The sequence below is a fragment of the Oncorhynchus gorbuscha genome, linkage group LG03 (assembly GCF_021184085.1).
Source record: "Oncorhynchus gorbuscha isolate QuinsamMale2020 ecotype Even-year linkage group LG03, OgorEven_v1.0, whole genome shotgun sequence".
Classification (NCBI taxonomy): domain Eukaryota; kingdom Metazoa; phylum Chordata; class Actinopteri; order Salmoniformes; family Salmonidae; genus Oncorhynchus; species Oncorhynchus gorbuscha.
The window spans coordinates 74,842,420-74,865,365 of record NC_060175.1 but is presented as its reverse complement, the minus strand read 5'-3'; the positions used below and the strand labels follow the sequence as shown (position 1 = coordinate 74,865,365).

Below are 22,946 nucleotides of genomic sequence, written 5' to 3'. Positions count from 1 at the left end.
CAGCGATGTATCAGCTGACTGACTGCCACGAATGACCCTCTTCCGTGGGAGTGTGGCCATTGTCAGGAGCATTAGCTGCCTCGCAAGAGGCCCTGGCTGTTCCATACAACCAATGTTGGAATGAATCTGTCTAATTCACTACTACAAGGAAGCAAGGAACCCCCAAAAATATAAACTTATACGAAAGACCACTTGCTGTCCAACTGGCATGAAGAAGGTGTGACAAAGTGGGTAAACTACATTAACATCACATGGACATTCAAGATCTTGTGATCACTTTGTGAGTGTGGCATCTATTTACGGTGCTGAAACGTTATACCTCTGTTGGGAATGATGGCGAGCGCCAGACTGGAGCATTGCGTGTATTACGTGATGAGAGGCACCGAAGCACCTCTCTATTTATAACGGATCATAGGGCCTGACACATTGCACTCTCACAACTTATGGACGGCCAACCAGAGGACACGTAGAGAAACAGCATGCCACTGCTGGGACACCGGAGCATAACACTCTATATAGGAGTGGCACAACAGCAGGAGGCTTAACAGGTAGGACCTTATGGCTGCACACATGGACAATACACTTTCTGATACAGATGTGTGGGGGGAGTCCTTTAATAGTTAGGGTAATTTCAATGTTAAGGTCATTTCAAGTACTGTTGGAGTTAGTGAATCTGTGACATACATGGATTTCATGACAACTATCTTTTTATTTTAGTTAATGATTAAATCTCCCCACCTAGACAGAAGAAATTGCACATGAAATGGTGGCTCATAGCCCACACAACGCATATCATCATGCATCAGCAGACATTATCTATGAATGCTTTTTGCAAGGCAAGTCTTAGTTGCTCTCCTCAAACAAGTCTTCGCAATGCACTTGGCAAACGTAGCCAATTCTTGGTTGAGACATCATGTAGCCTAAACTGATAGCAAACAAAGATTTTCAAGAGTTGACGTTATCTGTCATTCATTGCAGTAGAACTGTTAAGAATCCCACTTTTTTTGTTGAACTAGTTTGAGACACGAGTATCTTTATCTTCTCAGGTGTAGCACCATGTTTGCAGTGACATTTAAAGCACAGTGTTGATTTATTTCACAGGTAGTGGTGAAACTGTTTTGTAACCCTTCCTCACAATGGATGACTATGAACACAGTGTGCACGTCTCCGAGGGTGACTGGGACTCCTTCTTCCAGGAGTGCGAGGAGTGTGACCTCCACCCCCCCGCGCTGGCTGGATTGGACTCTAGCAATAGTGACTACAGCTTGAGTGACGTTGAGGATGCGGGAGGGTCCACTTTCTTAGACAAGGGTCTGCGAGTTGACCTCAAGTCAGATGCTTGGGAGGCTGTCTGCTCCATGGACGGCCCCCGGGATTCCGAGGGTTCTCCCGTGGAGCATTACCTCAACAAGTACAGTGTCAGTAGCTTGGAGAATGTCTTGTCGTGCAGCGAGGATGAGGATGTGCACCTGGAGTCTATCAATAGGTTCTTTGAGAGGCTTAAAAGTCTCCCAGAGGCTGAACAGTTTATTGAGCACAGCCAAGCAAAAGTGGGGAAAAGCAGCAAGGTGGGGCAGGGGGAGATGTGTGGTGATGGGCCACGAGCCAATGACGACGCTTTGCCAATAAACAACCCAGAGTTCAACTCCCTGTCTGCCAGCAGTGAGGCAGCAACTGGCATGGAGACCACAGAGCCAGACAATGCCAACACAACAGATAGGCCTGACTCCAAGGTGGCTCCTGAGCTCCCAGTCAATGATGCCTCTGAGGGCAAGACAGACAAATCCACCAATCCCAATGTAGAGTTGGCCATCAGAGAGAAGGATTGGATGTTGTTGCCAGCAAATGAAGCAGGGAGACTGAAAAGGGAGGGTCAATCCTGTGACTTACTCAAAGCAATATTGGAAATGACAGCCGACTCATTAAAGACACCTGCCTCTGGGAAAGTGCTGAACTCAGAATTAGCTGTATGCAAAAGTGTGGGTGATGAGAGTAATGGGGATATCATGTTATATAAACAACTTCTTAAGAAAACCTCTGATTCATGCCTTAACCCTGATAGGTATTCATCTACAAACCTTGAAGTGATGCCACACAATAAATCAACAGAAGGCAAATACCTTGCTGTCACAACACCAAAGAAAGACCCAGAACAGCAGAGCATAAGGAGCCCAGATCAGTCTCCAACATTCACCATTAAAAAGAAGAGAAGGAGAAAAAAAACGGTCAGTATTGTGGACGCTGGCCAAGGGTACAAGAGGCAATTCTTTGCCAATCATAGTGACTCTGAGGCGGAGAGATGTGCATGGGGAATAGAAATGGATGCTCATGTAAGACTATCAAGAGATTACACTGCAGTTTGCATGAATGAGGCCGGCTGTGAGCATATCAAATCCTCAGCTCACCAAACTCAGAGTTTTCATTGTCCACCTACACACTCAGAAATACTCCCAGGGAGAGCCAGAAACAATGTGACACCTGGCCCAACTGCAGTGGAGCATGACGAAGTGAGCCTCAATTTACCAACTCCCCTTCTAAGAGACCGTCAAAGTCAAACACTAACTGAGAAGAATGAGTTGAGGCCAGTAAAAGCTGAGCCTCTTGGTATGGAGGCGAACTGCAAACAAGCCAAATCTAGCTTACCTGTAAACAGTGAATGCACTGATAGATCAACATCCCCACCAGGTCGAGATGTTGACAGCGGTTTGTCAACACCTAATTATGACGGTAATGTGGCAGCACATTTACAGCCAAGCAGCGCATTACAATTACAGCCATCAACAGAATCTAAAGAATGTCCTGGATTGCCAGTCTCAATGTCCACCTGTGCTTCTAGTGAGTCATCTCCAGTCACAGAGGAAGCAAAGTTTGGCCCAGATAACATCACAAAATATCAAAGGGAGTCTGGGCCTCTGCGACTGCACGAAGTGAATGGAAAGACTCAAGACAGGGACGCCTCATCTGAGATTCTCAATACACCAGAATCAACAGAACATAACACCGCACACAGAAAGAACAACTTACTCATCTCTAAAGGCAGCAGTGGTGTTGTTTCAAACACATTGCAACCGCCTGCTCATGAAAACATAGTCCTCAAGATGCACCGAGAATTTAAACATGTACTCATCCCAACTCTTGATAAGAGTATGCCATCAGAAGTGGTCAGCACTAACACAACACTAAAACCTCCCAAGACACCATTGCTTGGCCAAATCAATAGTTTCAATGAGCCCTGCTGTTCAAAATCAGATGACGTAATCAGTCAAAAAACATTTGGAAACCAGACAGTTAATCCTGTATTAGCAATACCTCTTTTTACTGTCTCTTGTTACTCTGTTATTCCAAAGAGTGCTATGAACTCTAATCAGGCGGATGAAATAAATAATACTTATATAAGTTATGTCACTGAAAAAGACCCTGATTCGTGTACTCCAGAGAATGTCCCATTAACTCAATCAAATATTTCACTTTCGAATTCCCCTGAATTACAAATGGAAAGTAACCAAATTGTTGGGTTTCAGTCTAACAAAACATATATGACAGCACTGCCAGATAAACGTAACACTGACATAGACTTGCCAATGACGTTATTTGAAAGCTCTGATACACCTGATATTCAAACCCGATTCAATGGTCAAGAAGCAGAACTTTCTGTAGGCAAAGCAACCAGGGAAATGTCTGAACATGACAGTCAGGATACGTCTCGAGATACTCCAGAACTCAAAGTTGAGATAGAGGTCAAAACAGAGGACACTGTTAGCACAGCCAAAACAGCAGAGTGCGAGGGGATTGAAAAAGCACCCGACGAAACACGTCCTGTGTATGCCATCTCCGCTTTTTGGAATGAGATGGAGAAGCTGACCATTAATGACATTTTGCGACTACGTATGGTCAGCAATGCCCACCAGTCCAGTGTTCTCCCCCAGCCACCAGAGGCTGAGGCAGCCGACAGCTCTGATGCCGCAGACTCAGGCTACTTCACTCACATGGACGACTCCAAACCTCACCGCTCCAGTGGCGACATTTCCACCATTTCTGATTTTGACAAAAAATTCTCACAAAATACAAATGCTGATAATCCAAGCACTGATCCAATCACGAGAAATGAATCATCCAACTCTATTGGTATCTTATGGGAAAGCGAGCCAGACTCAGTTAGCGTTGGGGCTGGTATATACCCAGAAAATGTTGCAATGCTAAGCTCCGCAAGTTACATCCCCCGTCCAATCTTTTCAGGCAGTGTCCCACGGTACGTAAGAAAAATTAGCAAAAACGTCAGTGTGCAGAACCTACTAGCTCTGGAAGTTGAACCACTTTGCCAGGTGTTGAAAGGTCAGGCCTTACCAGCTGTTATATCAGAGGAAAGAGAATCAGAAATGGAGTCCTGCAGTGATGGACATTTAGTGAGGCAGCACAGTGGCATGAATTCTTTACCTTCAGCATCTTTTTCAGAGGATGTGTCAACAGAAAGCAATCAGATCTCTTTCTCTGAGATCATCCAGTACGTCTTTGGAGGAAATAAATCGGAGGCCAGTCCATCGGAAACAAACAACATGGCCGCCTACTATGTCAACAGTGATTCAGTCCCTGATTATGAGCATTTCTACTCTGAGTTTGATGCAGGAAGCTTCTTCTACCCTGTCAGGGAGGCATCAATCCACAACAAGGATGAGCAGTTGCCCATCTTTTCCTGCGGACATTCGGCCAACAAGAATCTTCAGTTCCCGGAGGCCTACGATCATTTCTTCTCCAGTGACTCGTCTGCAGACTCGGATGAGGAAGATAACCAAGTCAGAAGTCCGATCCGGGTGATCACGCGGTTGAACCATAAGCCAAATGAGACCCAAGGTGTAATAGTGGCTCCGGACATATATGAGGACTTTTTCACAGACGAGGGTCTAAGTGAGAACTTCTTCTGGAAAAACTATTTCTCCCTACGGAAGGTCCGCCTCACTGGCTCCACCAGCCAAAGTCAGAGATCTGACTCCTGGTCGCTGGTTCCTGTGGATGAGATCAAGAGTTCATTCTGCAGAAGCATTAGACCCATCCACACGCTGGGCATCCAAGACCAGCCTTTTCCTGATCAACTGCTGTACAACCTAGAAGGCAGGATCTTCAGACAGCTGGCCGAACAGAAGAGGAGATATCCGGATCTGCAGATGGCTGTTGCTAATCCCAGTAAGGCCATTTTCTCTATTATCACATACACATTACTATGCACATTCAGCACTTGGAGTCTTCAAGTATTTTACTTGTTTTATGTATCTAACCCAGCTGGGAAAACTGATACATTTCTTGACATCATGGCCAAGTTGTATACTGGTTGTAAAAGGATGTTTTTTTTTTATCTGGTTGTAATCTGGTTACCTGACGTCTCATCAGCCAGACAAGTCATTTACCATGCCAAATTTTGCAAGCTGGCAAGTTGTAGTGCAATCTAATAGTTGATGACAATCACGTTAGATAAAGACCTTAGTCATAATCAATTACTAACTGTTGTGATCTTAACGTGCTCCCTCAATCCAGCTGTCAAGGAACATTGACTAGACGCACGTAGTAGTGCTAAGCCAAGTGCCAGAGGAATGGTTGCACGTGATAACTCTTCTTCAATCACTGTCCGTATCATCTCAAGTTGCCTAGTGCCAAGCGTTATTCACATGTTTGCCGTCAAATGATAAGTATAAATAGGCCCACCATGGTGGCCAAAGGAGCACCATTCCATCCAGTAAGCAGCTCTAAGACAGAACAGTGACCTTGACCGCACATATACACAATAGCACAATATACACACATAGCACAATGTGTTTAACATGGTGATCAACAATGATTCACCCATAGATTTTCCTTAAAGAGAAGTTAGCAAAACACATATCCAAAAACTGTCTTGGAGTCAACAACAGCCAAAGTGGACATTTTTCTTTAGTAGAACATCCCTTTAAGGTGCACAGAAATACCTGTTTGCCACAGAGCTGTCCCAGTGTCACACTTTAGATTGATTGGAATTAGTCCAGGTATCGCTATGGCTAGAACCTGATCAGGGCACAGTGTGAAAGAACAGGACATTTCCTGCCTAATGTAATGAGACCTAGTCTGTCTGCAGCAGGTATGGGATTTGAGATCAATGATCTCCTCCTGGACATATTCCCTGCGTGAACGTGCATTACCACAGTATGCCCATTTCCTCTGTGCTCCATGGGGACCATTGTACTCCCAAGACAGCTGAGCAATGCCACGTCCCCACTGATCCTATATTTTAGTTTTGTAGCCAAAGAGCACACAAAGTACTCCAAAGTACTCACACAAACAGTTTCACCTGTGTGTCATCTTTACCATTGCATAGGTATTTTCCATCTATTCTATTATACTTGTATAAGTCAAATATATTTTTCAATCTACTGAGCCAAGCCAACTTGTACTGCGCTGGCCTCATTACACATCCACGATAGTTGCTGGAAACGTGCTGGAGAGGACGGTGTGAAAAGAAAATATCCAAGCCAGCACAGTACGGAACAGTAGAGAATGTTCAATCTTGAATGTGATACATTTTGTTTGACTATTTAAACAGCCACATACTGTGTCCTTTCTAGGATTAGATGCCTCCCTTGTACCTCTCAGACAGTCAGACATGTGTTTAGTCTGCATCGCATTCGCCTCCTGGGTGTTGAAGTCCGCTAACCCACAAGCTGGAGATGCCTGGAAGGCTGGTATGTACATTCTATAGACCTTGGCCTGGTTTCCCAATAGCACCTTAAGGCTAAGTCCATCGCTAGAACCTTTGTCTGAGCATGGTTAAATCTCCGAGATGTTTCCCAAAACCATTGTTACTAAAGTTACACTTGAAAATACTTGTTATTTAATGATTTGCTCAGACCACTCATAGAGCAGCTGTGTGCTTCGTTAGATGATGTATTTATTTATTCCCTGCCGTGTCGCTTTATCCATAGAAGATCTCAGCTGAACACAAAATCAAGATGTTTATCGGTCTTTTTTGTGACCACCGATGACTTCAGATGTCTTTGCAATTGGTAGAAACTGTTGGAAACAAGCATGGTTTTCAGACCCCTTGACTTTTTCCACATTTTTGTTACGTTACAGCCTTATTCTTAAATTGATTAAATTGTTTCTTTCAATCTACACACAATACCCCATCATGACGAAGCAAAAACGTTTTTTATTTTATTTTGGAAAATGTATTAAAAATAAACTGAAATATCACATTTCCATAAGTATTCAGACCCTTTACCCACTACTTTGTTGAAGTCTCCCAGTACCTGCCGCTGAAAAACATCCCCGCAGTATGATGCTGCCATCAGCATGCTTCCCCGTAGGGATGGTGGCAGGCTTCCTCCAGAACGTGACGCTTGGCATTCAGGCCAAAGAGTTCAATCTTGGTTTCATCAGACCAGAGAATCTTGTTTGTCATGATCTGAAAGTTTTAGGTGCCTTTTGGCAACACCAAGTGGGCTGTCAAGTCCTGATTGGTGGAGTGCTGCAGAGATGGTTGCTCCCATCTCCACAGAGGAACTCTGGAGCTCTTTCATAGTGACTTGGGTAATTGGCCATCTCCCTGACCAAGGCTCTTCTCCCCTGATTGCTCAGTTTGGCCGGGCGGGAAGCTCTAGGAAGAGTCTTGGTGGTTCCAAACTTCTTCCATTCAAGAATTATAGAGGCCGCTGTGTTCTTGGGGACCTTCAATACTGCAGAAATGTTTTGGTACCCTTCCCCAGATCTGTGCCCCAACACAATCTCATCTCGGGGCTCTACAGACATTTCCTTCGACCTCATGGCTTGATTTTTGCTTTGACACCGCACGGCAAGCGGTACCGGAGCGCCAGGTCTAGTACCAAAAGGCTCCTTAACAGCTTCTACCCCCCATACGATTGCTGAACAATTAATCAAATGGCCACCCAGACAATTTACATTGATCCCCCCCTTCCACCTTTGTTTTTACACTGCTGGTACTCGCTGTTTATTTAACTATGCATCTATGCATAGTCACATAGTCACTACAAATAACCTCAACACACCTGTACCGCCTCACATTGACTCAGTACTGGTACATAGCCTCGTTATTGTTATGTCATTTTCTTGTGTTACTTTTTTTTTCACTTTAGTTTATTTAGTAAATATTTGCTAAACTATATTTCTTGAACTGCATTTCGTAAAAGACCAAGTCCAAATTAAACAACAATCTATCATTACTTTAAGACATGAACGTCAGTCAATATGGAACATTTAAAGAAGAAAAACCCTTGAATGAGTAGGTGTCCAAACTTTAGACTGGTACTGTATATCTACACAAACTGGTTTTAAACCTGAAATAAGTTTGGTGAATCTACCTACAAAGCAGATGATGCCATCACAAAAACAAATTTGGCCAAAAAATGACTTTCTTACCCCCAAATCTGATTTTTGTCAATAAAAAATGCGCAGAGTTTATCACAAGGTCTTGCTTCTTCACGGGGTTTGAAGACTAAACTGAGCATGTGCACAGTGAGTCACATGATTTTAGCTTGTTCCTGATCGGAGATATTGAGAATGTTACAACTATCCAGTTTGCTCAACAAAATAATGTCTTACATGAATGCATTAGTAATCTAGTTAACACTGGTAAAGTTGTCTGTTTCCTTCAGGGACCGGGGAGAAAACGCAATAACTCCAAAACAGTATGAAGATTGGTCCTGTCCAAATATCATCAGTTTGATCGGTTTTAATGAAATGAAAAGCTGAGAAAACAACTAAACATGTTTCTGATAAGACTTCAGTTCCTCTTGGGTGCATATTTTATGTGGTTGAAATACTGTCTGCTTCACAGGAGGCTGCTGAGGGGAGAACGGCTCATAATAATGGCTGGAACGGCGCAAATGGAATGGCATCAAACACCTGGAAACCATGTGTTTGATGTATATGATACCATTCCACTGATTCCGCTCCAGTCATTACCTCGAGCGTTCTCCCCAATTAACGTGCCACCAACCTCCTGTGGTCTGATGGCATAGCAGTGTCAAAGATAGCAGATTACACGTTGATTTACATTTTCTCAAGAGATGCCACTGCTGTTCGTTCAGACAAAGTTAACATTTGTTGTAGAATTTTACTGCAAGAAATGCATAATTCTGCAGGAGATAATATTATGTTATGCTACATGTGAGAGGTTTGAGGCCTACAGTCAGTGTCCAGATTTCAGTTACCATTCTATTTAACCCATATGAACTTAAATGAGGAACACTCTGTTTATTCATAGTTACAGGGATACTCATGAGCAGGATATCAAAGGCGCATGTGAACGGCTTATCCCGAATAAGACCTTGAACAGGATATGACCTATTATCTGGAAAACTGTGCACATGTAAACATGGTCAGTATTTCATAGCGAATCATGTTACACGAGGGGACACGAGATGCTCAAGAATAGGTTTTGGAATGTTGACAAGTTGCAGTTGGGCAGGGCCGGATCCAGGCATAGGCCTGCTAGGCGAATTTCTTTAGTCACTCTCACTCAGATATCATTAACATGGAATAACCAATGGCAAAATGTGTATAGTTGCAGGAAATTGGCTTTAAAACTGCCACAATTTGCCTCTGGCCCATGGCAAAATGAGTAGAATTGCAAGATATATTATAAAATTATAAAATTGCAACAAAAAAAAATCTTCCCCATGGAAAAATAGATAGAACCCAGAAGCCAGGTGCACCAATGTGTCAGAGGAAACGCAGTACACCTGGCGACCATGTCAGCGTGCACTGCGCCCGGCCCGCCACAGGAGTCGCTAGTGCGCGATGAGACAAGGATATCCCTGCCGGCAAAACCCTCCCTAACCCGGACGACGCTGGGCCAATTGTGCACCGCTCCATGGGCCTCCCGGTCGCGGCCGGCTGCAACAGAGCCTGGACTCTAACCCAGAATCTCTAGTGGCACAGCTAGCACTGCGATGCAGTGCCTTAGACTACTGCGCCACTCTAGAGGCCCTCCTTTGTAGTAAATTTTGACACGAGAATGAATGTTTCTCTGAACTTACAATGGCTAGCCCCAAGTTGTTATATTTTTTCTCTTGTGCTTTATGTTATTTGCCTCATGACTCCTGCGTGCTTTTTTGACTATGAATTTGCTTGTTTACCCAACCGTGGGACAGTCTGTTTGTTCCTACACTCGGGACTCTGACTCTATTGGCTACACAGACTCTTGGCTTCCCATCCTATTCGAACCACCTCTCGCCGGCTTTGTATTCATGTTACCTGATGAAATTGCTGTACAATATCATCTGGTTGCCATCTGATGCACATTCAAATGATATAAATCAACACTGCAGAGCTCTCCCTGTCCTTTGCCATGCCCTGATTATATTACTTCTGATTATATCTGGAAATGTGCATGTACACCCTGGCCCATCTACAGTTGCTAGCCCCAATTCTGATTTGTGTGCTGATATCTGCGTCACTGATTTCTGCTCTCGTAAAAGCCTGAGTTCTCTGCAAGTTAACAATAGAAGCTTATTACCTAAAATGGATCAATTGAAATTGTGGGTTCACAGCTCCAATCCAGATGTGTTTGTCATTACTGAGACGTGGTTAAGGAAGAGTGTTCTGAACACTGATGTTAACCTTTCTGGTTATAACCTTTTTCGGCAAGACAGATCTTCCAAAGATGATGGAGTGGCAATATTTACCAAGGAACACCTTCAGTGCTCGCTTGTCTCCACCAAGTCTGTCCCCAAACAGTTTGATTTGCTGGTTTTAAACTTTCAAATAACTCTTTGTTGACTGTTGCTGGGTGTTATTGGCCACCATCACCACCGGCCTGTACCCTAAATGCCCTAAACTCTCTCCTGGCCCTTTACACTAAGTCTGAATTTGTCCTGCTGTGTGACCTAAACTTGGACATACTTAAACCACCTGACCAAGTCCTAAAGCAATGGGTCTCCCTAAATCTTTCTCAGATTATTACAAATCCCACAAGGAAAGACTCCAAACACCCAGAAAAGGCTACTCTCCTTGATGTTATTCTCACAAATAATCCTGACAGGTATCAGTCTGGTGTTTTCTGTATAATGACCTTGGTGATCACTGTTTTACAGCCTGTGTTCGTAACGGCTGCTCAGTGAAACGACCTGTCCTGACATGTCATAGACGCTTGCTAAAAAACTTTAATGAGCAAGCCTTTCTTCATGATCTGGTCTCTGTAAATTGGTATAGAATCAGCTCGATCCCCCTCTGTCGAAGATGCTTGTACCTTCTTTTTGCCTCTCTATGTTAGTGATGGCTGTTTAATAGTCTGATGGCCTTGAGATAGAAGCTGTTTTTCAGTCTCTCGGTCCCAGCTTTGATGCATCTGTACTGACCTCGCCTTCTGGATGGTAGCGGTGTGAACAAGCAGGTGCTCGGGTGGTTGTGGTCTTTTTGGCCTTCCTGTGACATCGGGTGCTGTAGGTGTCCTGTAGGGCAGGTAGTTTGCCCCCGGTGATGCGTTGTGCAGACCGCACTACCCTCTGGAGAGCCTGAGATACCTACTGCAGCCCTCATCCTCCACATACAACACCCGCTCTGCCAGTCACATTCTCTTAAAGGTCCCCAAAGCACACACATCCCTGGGTCGCTCCTCTTTTCAGTTCGCTGCAGCTAGCGACTCCAACAAGCTGCAAAAAACACTCAAACTGGAACATTTTATCTCGATCTCTTCATTCAAAGACTCAACCACGGACACTCTTACTGACGGTTGTGGCTGCTTTGCGTGATATATTGTTGTCCCTACCCTCTTGCCCTTTTTGCTGTTGACTGTGCCCAATAATGTTTGTACCGTGTTTTTGCTGCTACCATGTTGTGCTGCTGCCATGTTGGTGTCATGCTGTGTTGCTACCATGCTGTGTTTTCATGTGTTGCTGCCCTGCTATGTTGTTGTCTTAGGTTTCTCTTTATGGAGTGTTGTGTTGTCTCTCTTGTCATGATGTGTGTTTTGTCCTATTTTTTTATATTTTTTATCCCTGCTCCAGTAGGATTATTATTATTATATTATATGATTACATTATTATACAACATGTCTCAAACATTCAATTCAATAAGAAGAAAATGTCATTAGTTGTTCAGTCAAGAATGATGCAGTCATGCTATTGGCTCATGTGATATTTGTTTCCCACGGAACATTGCACAGTTCTCCTGGCCAACATAAGTGCGCTGTCTGCCATCCGATACCTGCGGAGAAGAGGCAGGGAAGAGGCATCTGGAGAGAAGCCATAACATCAAACACCCTCCATCTGATACAGGGACAGTCACCATGCACAGCTATGCCCTTCCTAAGTTTACCCCTTACTCCCATGGAAACTGAATTCATCTTGGGTGCTTTGACGTTCAGTCCTATCAGGGTTCCTTGGGACGTCGTACCCTAACCCATTAACATTTCTACTTCAATGGGGTAGGGACGACCCAAGGATACCGTATAGCATGGACCATCCTTTGACTGCAAGTGAAATCTGTGGTTTCCTCTTGTAAAAATATAGATTTTTTTATATTTTTAAATAGAGGGATAAAGCTATGTTTTGCTGTGCCTGAAATGTTTGCACTATAACTTATGAACATCAAGTTAGCAATAAAAAAAAACATGTCCAATCCTCTGAAATGGTCAAGATAGTGTGTATGATAATATTCCTGTATGCCATTTTTTAAGAGTGTGTTTGAGGTCTGTTAATGTCATTTGGATGAATATAACCTATAACAAGGGTTTAGATGACAACATCCTTGGGTAAGAGATGTATGATATTTATGAGCGTACCAAAAGAGACAGATATATTGAGATTTCATAATGAAGGTACCAAAATGTAGAGGAGAGACATAAGATGCCAGTGGAAAGTGCTCTAAGAGATATACACTGTCAATGTGTTTGGATGAGGACATGAATATAGTGTGTATGTTTTGGAATTGAATGGATATAAAAATATACCTATGTTTGATTATTCAATCAACTTCAAAGTATTTTACTATGTGAAATCATCGAAAACCCCAATACAAAACAACGGTGTGTTATATGGGGTGACAGGTGGTTAGAGCTCTGAGCCAGTAACCAGATTTATTTAGGGGACTACAAAAATGTGCCATTGTTTTTTGTTTATACATAATTACATAATTACGGCTGTTTTATTTGATGGCCTCTATTAGATGACTTTCTGTCATTGTATGGTTTGTTCTGTGAACTGTGAATGTATTACGTTTCAAATATATGGCATTTCAGAGTTGACAGCGGTTTCCTGTGTTCTGTCAGATTTTATACACTAGAGGGCGCTATAGTACCGTGTATAAACTACCTCCACAATACTATCAATACTGCCAGATTATAAACCACTATAAAGTAATATAATAATAATAATAATATATGCAATTTAGCAGACGCTTTTATCCAAAGCGACTTACAGTCATGTGTGCATACATTCTACGTATGGGTGGTCGTTTTTTGCTCTTAAAATGTGCAATCCCTAACAACACACACAACATCACATTTAACTTCTACTGGGCCATTTGCATCAGACAGGCACTCCATAGACATGGGGTTCCAATATAATTGTAGAGATGACTGTCTTACACCAGCAGAGAGCGAGGTTGAGCCATGAGAGAGAACGAGAGGAGTATCACAGATTCTGATCCGGGGTGAAATAACACCAGTCTACTGGCATGTGCTCATTTGACCAAAGTTCTATATTTTTTTCAAAATGAAAAACAGTTGACTAGTAAAATGTGTTTGTTTTGACTGAATAATACACATTTCTTCAAATGACTGTACTGCATTCCTCTCAGTACATTTGGTATTAGATTTGAAGTTAATCTTACCTATACTATCTGATTTATCAACTTCTATTAGTTCAAAGGAGCTTGTCTATTGTACAGTAGGACTCTCGGTTAAAGTCTAGCGTAATAGGTCAGTACTATTAATGTTTACATGGTTTGTCCAGTAGAGATGAACTGTCAGATAACACATAATGACCTCCATCCATTATAAATGCATATTCATGTTTATAAATGTTACAAAAGTTTGATAAATTATAATACATGTTAAATGCTAATTAATTGTAATGCTTACACTATTTAAATGTATATATGTATAAATAGTTTATTCATGCTTATGCAGGAAATGTGTAAAAGTTTTACCTATTTATATAATGTCTTAGTATGTTTAAGGTCATAATTACTACTAAACATCCATCAAAATAATCACAGTATAATAATGCAAATAATATCAATACTAGTTTATATTAAGAACTTAAATAAACACCTAAAAGTATGAGAAACAAGCCACAAAGACAAGCAACATTTTGCAGCAGTAACACAATGGAGAAAGTCCATTCAAGCCATCAATGTTTGCCTTGTTATTTCAGAACATTAAATAAATTATACTGATGTGTTGCTATTATTAAGCTTGCTGGAATGCTTTTTACAGCTTACAACCAAAGACACGTTGTCTATGATGCAAAAAAATATAATAATGATATAACATATGAATCAAAAGGTTTACACAATATAAAACCATTTAAACAGGACGGCTTTAGAGAAAATGCCCATAAATAATACAACTAAAACTCTCAAAATTCAAATGAAGCCAAATGCAGTGTAATGATAGTGGTAAAAAAAACATGTTCAAGCACTCAGGGATAGAAACTATGTACATTTTGCACTTTCATCAATGCTACGTTAACAGAGGTAGGCTCAGTTTCCTACCTTTTTATGCTGTTGTGTGGGAAAGTGTTTTTGCTGAATCATGTATATCTGCATTTACATACAGTACGCAGTAGTGCAGCATTAATACTAAGAAGTTCCTCTTATCTCATGGCCACTTAAAGCATTCTTTTGACTACCTAACAAATACATTATTCACACCCTATTCCCTAAATAGTGGGCTACCTTGAAACAGAGCACACTATATCACACAACCATAATATGCAGTAGTGAGCTTGGGTCACTGAATGGCTCTCTGATAGGGATCTGTTGTTTGCACACGTCCAGACGAGTGCCGGCCCATTGTTTTTATAACCATCTCAGCTGGTTGTTTGCCATGGCACCAAGGCCTCTGGCCCCCATGTCTAATCCCGTCCGGTGTGGCGAAATTCCAGACATGGGTTGAATTCTCTCGGTATTGCAGTCGTACTCCCAAATGTTGTCATAGTCCATTTCCTGGTCATCTGGCTCGGATGGTTCAAGGTATGAGTTGTGATCTGTGGGGGCGAGAGAGACGCGATTCCCAGGCTTTTAGTTTTCAAAGAGCAGAAGAAGAAGAATACAAGACCTGGCCCAGATTGGACAACTAGTTTTGGATCAGGTACAATGTTTACTGTCACTCTCTCATGGTGTGTGTGAACAGCTACACACAGTGTTACTGTAGTGTAAAACCCGTCCTGTTGCATACCTCACGGAACCCACGGTTTGTCCTCTGTTTTGTCCTCGGAATTGTGCAAAGACATTCAGCTTGAGGTGATCACCTGATAATGCCCTGAGTTATAGCCAATTACACAGTGCGTTTATATTTGGAGATACCGAGATAACCTCTTTAAATCCCATCCTGTTTTTATATGAGATAAAAGGAGACCTAGATATGAGCTAGAGCGAGCGGTCCTAGCCTAGTTGTGAGCTGTCAGTCATGGCTAGCAGTAACCCTGTCTGGAACAGTGTTCTGTTACACTGGGCTTTCCCCTCATGAGACACCTGAACACATGGTATATAAAGCTGGCCTAAGCTCCATTTCATTGGCACATCTGCGCATTTCCTTCACTTTTTTGTCAAACTGCATGTTGACAGTGACACACCCAGTCCAATATTCCAATGTTTTATATGGTATATTATACAATACTGCATGTGCACATGTGCCCTTTTTCTCCCGTCCCCTTATGAACAGACCTCTGTGTCGTTGAGGATTTTGAAGTAGATTACCAACTAAGGCAGGCTTTGCTTTTAGTGGGATTGTAGTGGGTGAATGACGACGTGACAATGTATTAGACGGGTTTGAAATGGTGTGCATGACAGAAATGCTAAGAACGCAGCAGGTTTAAAGGTAACCAATGTTGTTGCATTGTGATGTGCAGCGTGTTAGTTTATACAAGAGCATGCTTGACATTCTTACCTGGAGAGTAACCATACGGCATCTGGGGAGTGTTCATAGCAGCCATCGATGGGAAGAGCCTCTGTCAAAAGATGAGGATAGAAAGTTGTTTCACATGTACAAGAACAACAAATAGTACTTTAGAGACGATTATTATCGAGTACAAATGGAGATTATTCAAAAGTATTCGAAAGAAATGTGATTGAGCCATAATGCATTAACAGTGGCCAGGATTGGCAAGTCTTACAGCACTGTCAACAATGCGCCTTTTAAAGGCAATGCTCCTGCGTCTGCGGAGACTGCATTCAAGGTAAAGGCTGCAGATGTCGGCTCAAGCGCTTAATTTGAGCCAGTTTGCTACAGCAGGAAAACATGTTAATTATTATGTTGCTTTAATTACTGGACATTTTTTTGATATATTGATATATTTTTCGTTAGGGCAAATCAAGTCTGACATTTTTTAAGTGGAAATGACAAACTTCCGAAGCATTTTTAAACCTTGAATACACTACAAGTTTGCATTTCCTGCTGTGCAGAAAAATTCTCATCAACAAAAGATTGATCAAATTAAGATCCTACATCTGTAAGACGTATTGACCCGTAACAATAAAGCATTGAGTTCTGATAAAGGATCACCATTCATGCTTTGTGAATATGAGCCATTGAGTGTCAGTTTCCCACCTCCTTTTGCACTGCTTTGGGTGCAGGCAGCAGCCTTAGACTGGGGACAGCTTCAGTTCTCTGGTCTGCTGGCCCCTGAGGGCCCTCCATCTCCAGCCCCTGGCCTTGGCAGAGCACCAGGCTCCTCCTGCAACGCTTGCCCAGGGGAGGGGTGCACAGCTGGAAGGAGGAGGGTAGGAGATGAGGGTCCTGCTGCTTCTGTGGTGGTCCTCGCCAACTTTGTTGCTGAGAATCAGAGGGTGCAAGCGTTAAAAAGCCAGCAGGTCAAATTTGTAGTCGTGGTAATTGGAATTGAAGTGCATGTCCAATGACAGTCTTGCACATAAAGCCACTGGCGAGAAACTTAAGCACCCCCATGTGTCAATATGGTGTCCAAAATCTAGACAAACCAAGACAGAAAACTTCAATTCAATCGATTAAATCATATTTCTCTAAAATACAGGTCATGTATATGGACAGGACGTTGCTAGTGACAAGGAATTTAATCTCTCAGCAGTCCACTTCATTATGCATCAGAGATAATCAATTAGTCATCAGCAACATGCAGCCCTGAGCCTCTGTCCATTGCCTGCGTCAGTCACCCCCTGGTCAAACGCTTCCTGTATGTGTGCATGCATGTGCCTGCGTCTATATGCACATGTACACAATCAGGTACACACAACCTGATTGTGTGTATGTGTGTACTTTTGTTGTACAGTTCATGTGTGCATATGTGATATGTGTGGGTACAGTATGTGTGTGAGAGTTGGCGGGGAGTACGGTTGTGGTGTGAACTGAGACACATGGGTCCAGTATCGTGGTCGGCTTACCGTTGGCTGCTGCCTGGGCCAGCTCTCCTCCTGGGCGTAGGTGTCAGGGGTGCAGGGCTCATCGTACAGGGGTGACAGGGGTTGCCGGGGGGCACACATGTCTGAGTGGCGCTGGGGGGTGGAGAGCGATGCGTACTTCGGGGACGTCTGAGGGGTGCTCCAGCTGTTGGACTAATCACACAGGGATTTCCAGGGGTTATCATTATTCTTCCGAGCCTCAGTCAGTCATCTGTTCCTTGCGGCACAGTGGGTGAATGGCCATTGTCTTTTCTCGCTCTCTCACGCTCCTCGGCTAGCAGAAGCTAATCATTTAAGCCGCACTTAGCGCTGGGATTTGGGGTAGAGTTACCAAGCGGAGAGATGGGTCTAATCTCACACATGCTCTACAGACGGGCGAAAGGAAAAGGGGTGAGGTAGTGGGGGTGTAGTCTACTAGGATCACATCTGTATGTGTGTGTATGGGGAGTGTATGCCACTAGCCTGCTACACTAATCTGTCTTTAGTCTCTTTAATTGGAACCCCCTGACGGTGGAAGGTTACGGAGGTAGTGGGGGTGTAGTCTACTAGATCACATCTGTATGTGTGTGTATGGGGAGTGTATGCCACTAGCCTGCTACACTAATCTGTCTTTAGTCTCTTTAATTGGAACCCCCTGACGGTGGAAGCTTACGGAGGTAGTGGGGGTGTAGTCTACTAGATCACATCTGTATGTGTGTGTATGGGGAGTGTATGCCACTAGCCTGCTACACTAATCTGTCTTTAGTCTCTTTAATTGGAACCCCCTGACGGTGGAAGGTTACGGAGGTAGTGGGGGTGTAGTCTACTAGCGTCACATCTGTATGTGTGTGTATGGGGAGTGTATGCCACTAGCCTGCTACACTAATCTGTCTTTAGTCTCTTTAATTGGAACCCCCTGATGGTGGAAGGTTACGGAGGTAGTGGGGGTGTAGTCTACTAGCGTCACATCTGTATGTGTGTGTATGGGGAGTGTATGCCACTAGCCTGCTACACTAATCTGTCTTTAGTCTCTTTAATTGGAACCCCCTGACGGTGGAAGGTTACGGAGGTAGTGGGGGTGTAGTCTACTAGCGTCACATCTGTATGTGTGTGTATGGGGAGTGTATGCCACTAGCCTGCTACACTAATCTGTCTTTAGTCTCTTTAATTGGAACCCCCTGACGGTGGAAGGTTACGGAGGTAGTGGGGGTGTAGTCTACTAGCGTCACATCTGTATGTGTGTGTATGGGGAGTGTATGCCACTAGCCTGCTACACTAATCTGTCTTTAGTCTCTTTAATTGGAACCCCTGACGGTGGAAGGTTACGAAGGTAGTGGGGGTGTAGTCTACTAGATCACATCTGTATGTGTGTGTATGGGGAGTGTATGCCACTAGTCTGCTACACTAATCTGTCTTTAGTCTCTTTAATTGGAACCCCCTGACGGCGGAAGGTTACGGTAAGTTGTTTCATGTCCAGCACTTATGATGTAATATCTACATGAAGCCACATTGTCTGAATTAAGCTGAAGAGGTACTACCATTTACTTCTTTAACTCACAGACCTGTTGCTTTGTGGTACTAGTCCATTTTAGTTCTAGTACCCATAATTGCTTTTGTAAATTGCTCTGGATAAGCGTGTCTGCTAAATGACTAAAATGCCAAATGCAAAGATAAGTCTCAGAGGGAATATTCCAAAATCAAGTTAGCCGCCAGGCTGAAGTTAGTACCTTGACGAGGGTGGCTTTCTCCAGGCATTGTGGGGTGCTGGCGCGGTCACGGTGCAGGCCTGAGTAGGGGATGTTGTAAACAGGGGACAGCACCACCGGCCCCTCATGGGGGATGTAGGAGCAGTGCTGTGACAAAGGTCGAGGGTCACACTCGGACCTGGCGGCGTGGGACGAAACGCTGTTACTGCGGCTGCCCAGCCGAGCTGTCTCAGTAGAGCAGGGCCGACTGGAGATGTACTGTAAGGACACACAGAGACAGGGGGCAAAGGTCAAGTATGCTCGGTGACATTGCAACAAGCTAGGGTGATGCGAATGAACACTGATACTACTACTCAATCCTCAATACTTTTCCATTGAACAAACTTTTGAGTCAAGGTATAGGCTTAATAGAGATCCGGAAAACCGGCCCAAAGTGTGCTATTCAAAGAAACTTGGAATCTGGCAAACTTGATGCTTTTGTTCCTAACCGCCCTGAAAACGTAGGTTGGATTCCTGCTTTATTTGAATAAGTTAAGCTTATGTTATCTGTTGCCAAAATCTAAGTAAGGAAAGTTGAAGGTTTCAATCATCTTAATTGGTACTGCAGAGTACCAACTGATAAATAAACCTGAAAGTAACAAACAGCGCAACTACTGCCTTTTTAAACACACTTTTGGGACTGAACCCCATATACGGAAAGTTTTAACCAAGAAAAAGTCGAAGCTCTTTTGCAAAATGTAGATGTGGAGTGGCCCCTCATTCTATTGAGACTGGTAGATACAAAAACACTCCCCTAGATAACAGCCTCGTCTAATAGACTTGACGTAACATAGTAAATGTAACGCCTGGAACCCCAAATTGGTATGATATGTTAAGTTGGGCATGGTTACATAGGACAGATGGTTACTTAAGGCAAAACTAAAGTAGGGTCGTTGGTCAGGGTGGATGGGTGGGAGTATAACGTGAATGTCTAGCAACCCAAAGGTTTCGAATCTCATCACGGACAACTTTAGCATTTTAGCTAATTAGCAACTTTTCAAGTAGTTACTACTTTTTAGCTACTTTGCAACTACTTAGCATGTTAGCGAATGTCTAGCAACCTAAAGGTTGCTAGTTCAAATTCCATCATGGAAAACGTTAGCATTTTAACTAATTAGCAACATTTCAAGTACTTACATTTTATCTACTTTGCAACTACTTAGCATGTTAGCTAACTCTTCCTCTAACCACAACCATTTTAGCTAACTCTTTCCCTAAACCTAACCCTAATCCCTTGCCTAGGTGATGTTAGCCAGCTAGCTAATGTTAGCCAGCTAGCTAAAGTTAGCCACCTTGCTACCTAGCTAGAATTCGTAACATATCATACATTTAGCAAATTCATAACATATTGTATGTTTTCTGAAATTCGTAAAATATTATATGAATTCTAATTCATAACATATCATACGAAATGGGTGATGGACATCCACAAATTAATACATAACATACGAAACGTAACATATCATACTAAATGGAGTGTATCAGATTCACATACAGAATAATAAGACATTCTCTGAGAACAGGTTGTAGATAAACATGTAGTTTTTGTAATGATGGTTACATTGAAACTAAAGCTCATGCCTTGATTTACTGTGTGTTATACAGTTAGGGAAAAAAGTATTTGATCCCCTGCTGATTTTGTATGTTTGCCCGCTGACAAAGAAATGATCAGTCTGTAACTTTAATGGTAGGTTTATTTGAACAGTGAAAGACAGAATAACAACAACAACAAAAATCTGAAAAACCCATGTCAAAAATGTTATAAATTGATTAGCATTTTAATGAGGGAAATAAGTATTTGACCCCTCTGTAAAACATGACTTAGTACTTGGTGGCAAAACCTTTGTTGGCGATCACAGAGGTCAGACGTTTCTTGTAGTTGGCCACCAGGTTTGCACACATCTCAGGAGGGATTCAGCTCCCTCCACTGATTTTTTATGGGATTAAGGTCTGGAGACTGGCTAGGCCACTCCAGGACCTTAATGTGCTTCTTCTTGAGCCACTCCTTTGTTGTCTTGGCCGTTTGTTTTGGGTCATTGTCATGCTGGAATACCCATCCACAACCCATTTTCAATGCCCTGGCTGAGGGAAGGAGGTTCTCACCCAAGATTTGACGGTACATGGCCCCGTTCATCGTTCCTTTGATGCGGTGAAGTTGTCCTGTCCCCTTAGCAAAAAAACACCCCCAAAGCATAATGTTTCCACCTCCATGTTTGACAGTGGGGATGATGTTCTTGGGGTCATAGGCAGCATTCCTCCTCCTCCAAACACGGCGAGTTGTGTTGATGCCAAAGAGCTCCATTTTGGTCTCATCTGACCACAACACTTTCACCCAGTTGTCCTCTGAATCATTCAGATGTACATTGGCAAACTTCAGACGGGCATGTATATGTGAACCTTGCGGGTCGCTGCAGGATTTCAGTCCTTCATAGCGTAGTGTGTTACCAATTGTTTTCTTGGTTACTATGGTCCCAGCTGCCTTCAGATCATTGACAAGATCCTCCCGTGTAGTTCTGGGCTGATTCCTCACCCTTCTCCTGATCATTGCAACTCCACGAGGTGAGATCTTGCATGGAGCCCCAGGCCGAGGGAGATTGACAGTTATTTTGTGTTTCTTCCATTTGGGAAAAATCGCACCAACTGTTGTCACCTTCTCACCAAGCTGCTTGACGATGGTCTTGTAGCCCATTCCAGCCTTGTGTAGGTCTACAATCTTGTCCCTGACATCCTTGGGGAGCTCTTTGGTCTTGGCCATGGTGGAGAGTTTGGAATCTGATTGATTGATTGCTTCTGTGGACAGGTATATTTTATACAGGTAACAAGCTGAGATTAGGAGCACTCCCTTTAAGAGTTTATACTCCCTTTAAGAGTTTACACTCCCTTTAAGAGTGTGCTCCTAATCTCAGCTCGTTACCTGTATAAAAGACACCTGGGAGCCAGAAATCTTTCTGATTGAGAAGGGGTCAAATACTTATTTCGCTCATTAAAATACAAATCAATTTATAACATTTTTTTGACATTTTTTTCTGGATTTTTTGTTGTTGTTATTCTGTCTCACACTGTTCAAATAAACCTACCATTAAAATTATAGACTGATCATTTCTTTGTCAGTGGGCAAACGTACAAAATCAGCAGGGGATCAAATACTTTTTTGGGGGGTCTGTCCACAATGTGGTTAAAAAAAATCAAAGTGATGTATCTTTGTGGAGTGACACTCAAATAAATGTTTCTAAACTAAACTCTAAACACACACACACACCAAGAACAACATGTCTTATGGGCACAGCACCTTCCCCAGTATAAGCTAATTGGATGAGTGACCAGTCTGTAGGGTCATTCTCTCTTCAGGAAGTCAACTCAAGGTCTTGATAGCGTACGCAACTTCTGCTAAATCTGAAACACTCTCTGTTATCAGTTAACTTATTGATTGCTGAGGCAGCGTGTCAGTGCCCCTCATTTCTCATGGTGAAAGTTATCTTAATGGTGTTATTTCAGAGGAGGAAAACACAATAAATGATCTCGTTTTCGAGAGGTTTAAGAACTTCAGCATTGGCTTGGGTTGTACCAGGAGAGGCACAGTCTAAACCTTTGTTAATAATTCACATTTGAAAAATGCTGAGCTCAGCTCCACCAAAACAAACA

The 22,946-nt window shown here is 42.9% G+C and overlaps 2 protein-coding genes across 2 annotated transcripts in view; one reads left to right on the top strand and one right to left on the bottom strand.

Annotated features, from left to right (window-relative positions):
- The first annotated feature begins 225 nt into the window (after positions 1-225).
- On the top strand, positions 226-13,219 carry LOC124031902 (PPARGC1 and ESRR induced regulator, muscle 1). Its single transcript, XM_046343707.1, has 4 exons — positions 226-548; positions 1,102-5,178; positions 6,588-6,704; positions 12,146-13,219. Exons 2-4 carry the CDS (start codon positions 1,137-1,139, stop codon positions 12,229-12,231), a joined length of 4,245 nt encoding a protein of 1,414 aa, XP_046199663.1. The 5' UTR covers positions 226-548; positions 1,102-1,136; the 3' UTR covers positions 12,232-13,219.
- Positions 13,220-14,213: 994 nt separating this feature from the next.
- The window catches only part of LOC124031901 (pleckstrin homology domain-containing family N member 1-like), a 29,034-nt gene continuing 20,301 nt past the window's right edge, over positions 14,214-22,946 (bottom strand). The window contains exons 12-16 of the mRNA XM_046343706.1: positions 19,287-19,523; positions 17,563-17,733; positions 16,754-16,978; positions 16,094-16,154; positions 14,214-15,191 (exon numbers count right to left, since the gene is read on the bottom strand). Of these exons, the coding sequence (XP_046199662.1) occupies positions 15,004-15,191; positions 16,094-16,154; positions 16,754-16,978; positions 17,563-17,733; positions 19,287-19,523 (882 nt within the window). The 3' untranslated portion in view covers positions 14,214-15,003. The remainder of the gene's footprint in view (positions 15,192-16,093; positions 16,155-16,753; positions 16,979-17,562; positions 17,734-19,286; positions 19,524-22,946) is intronic.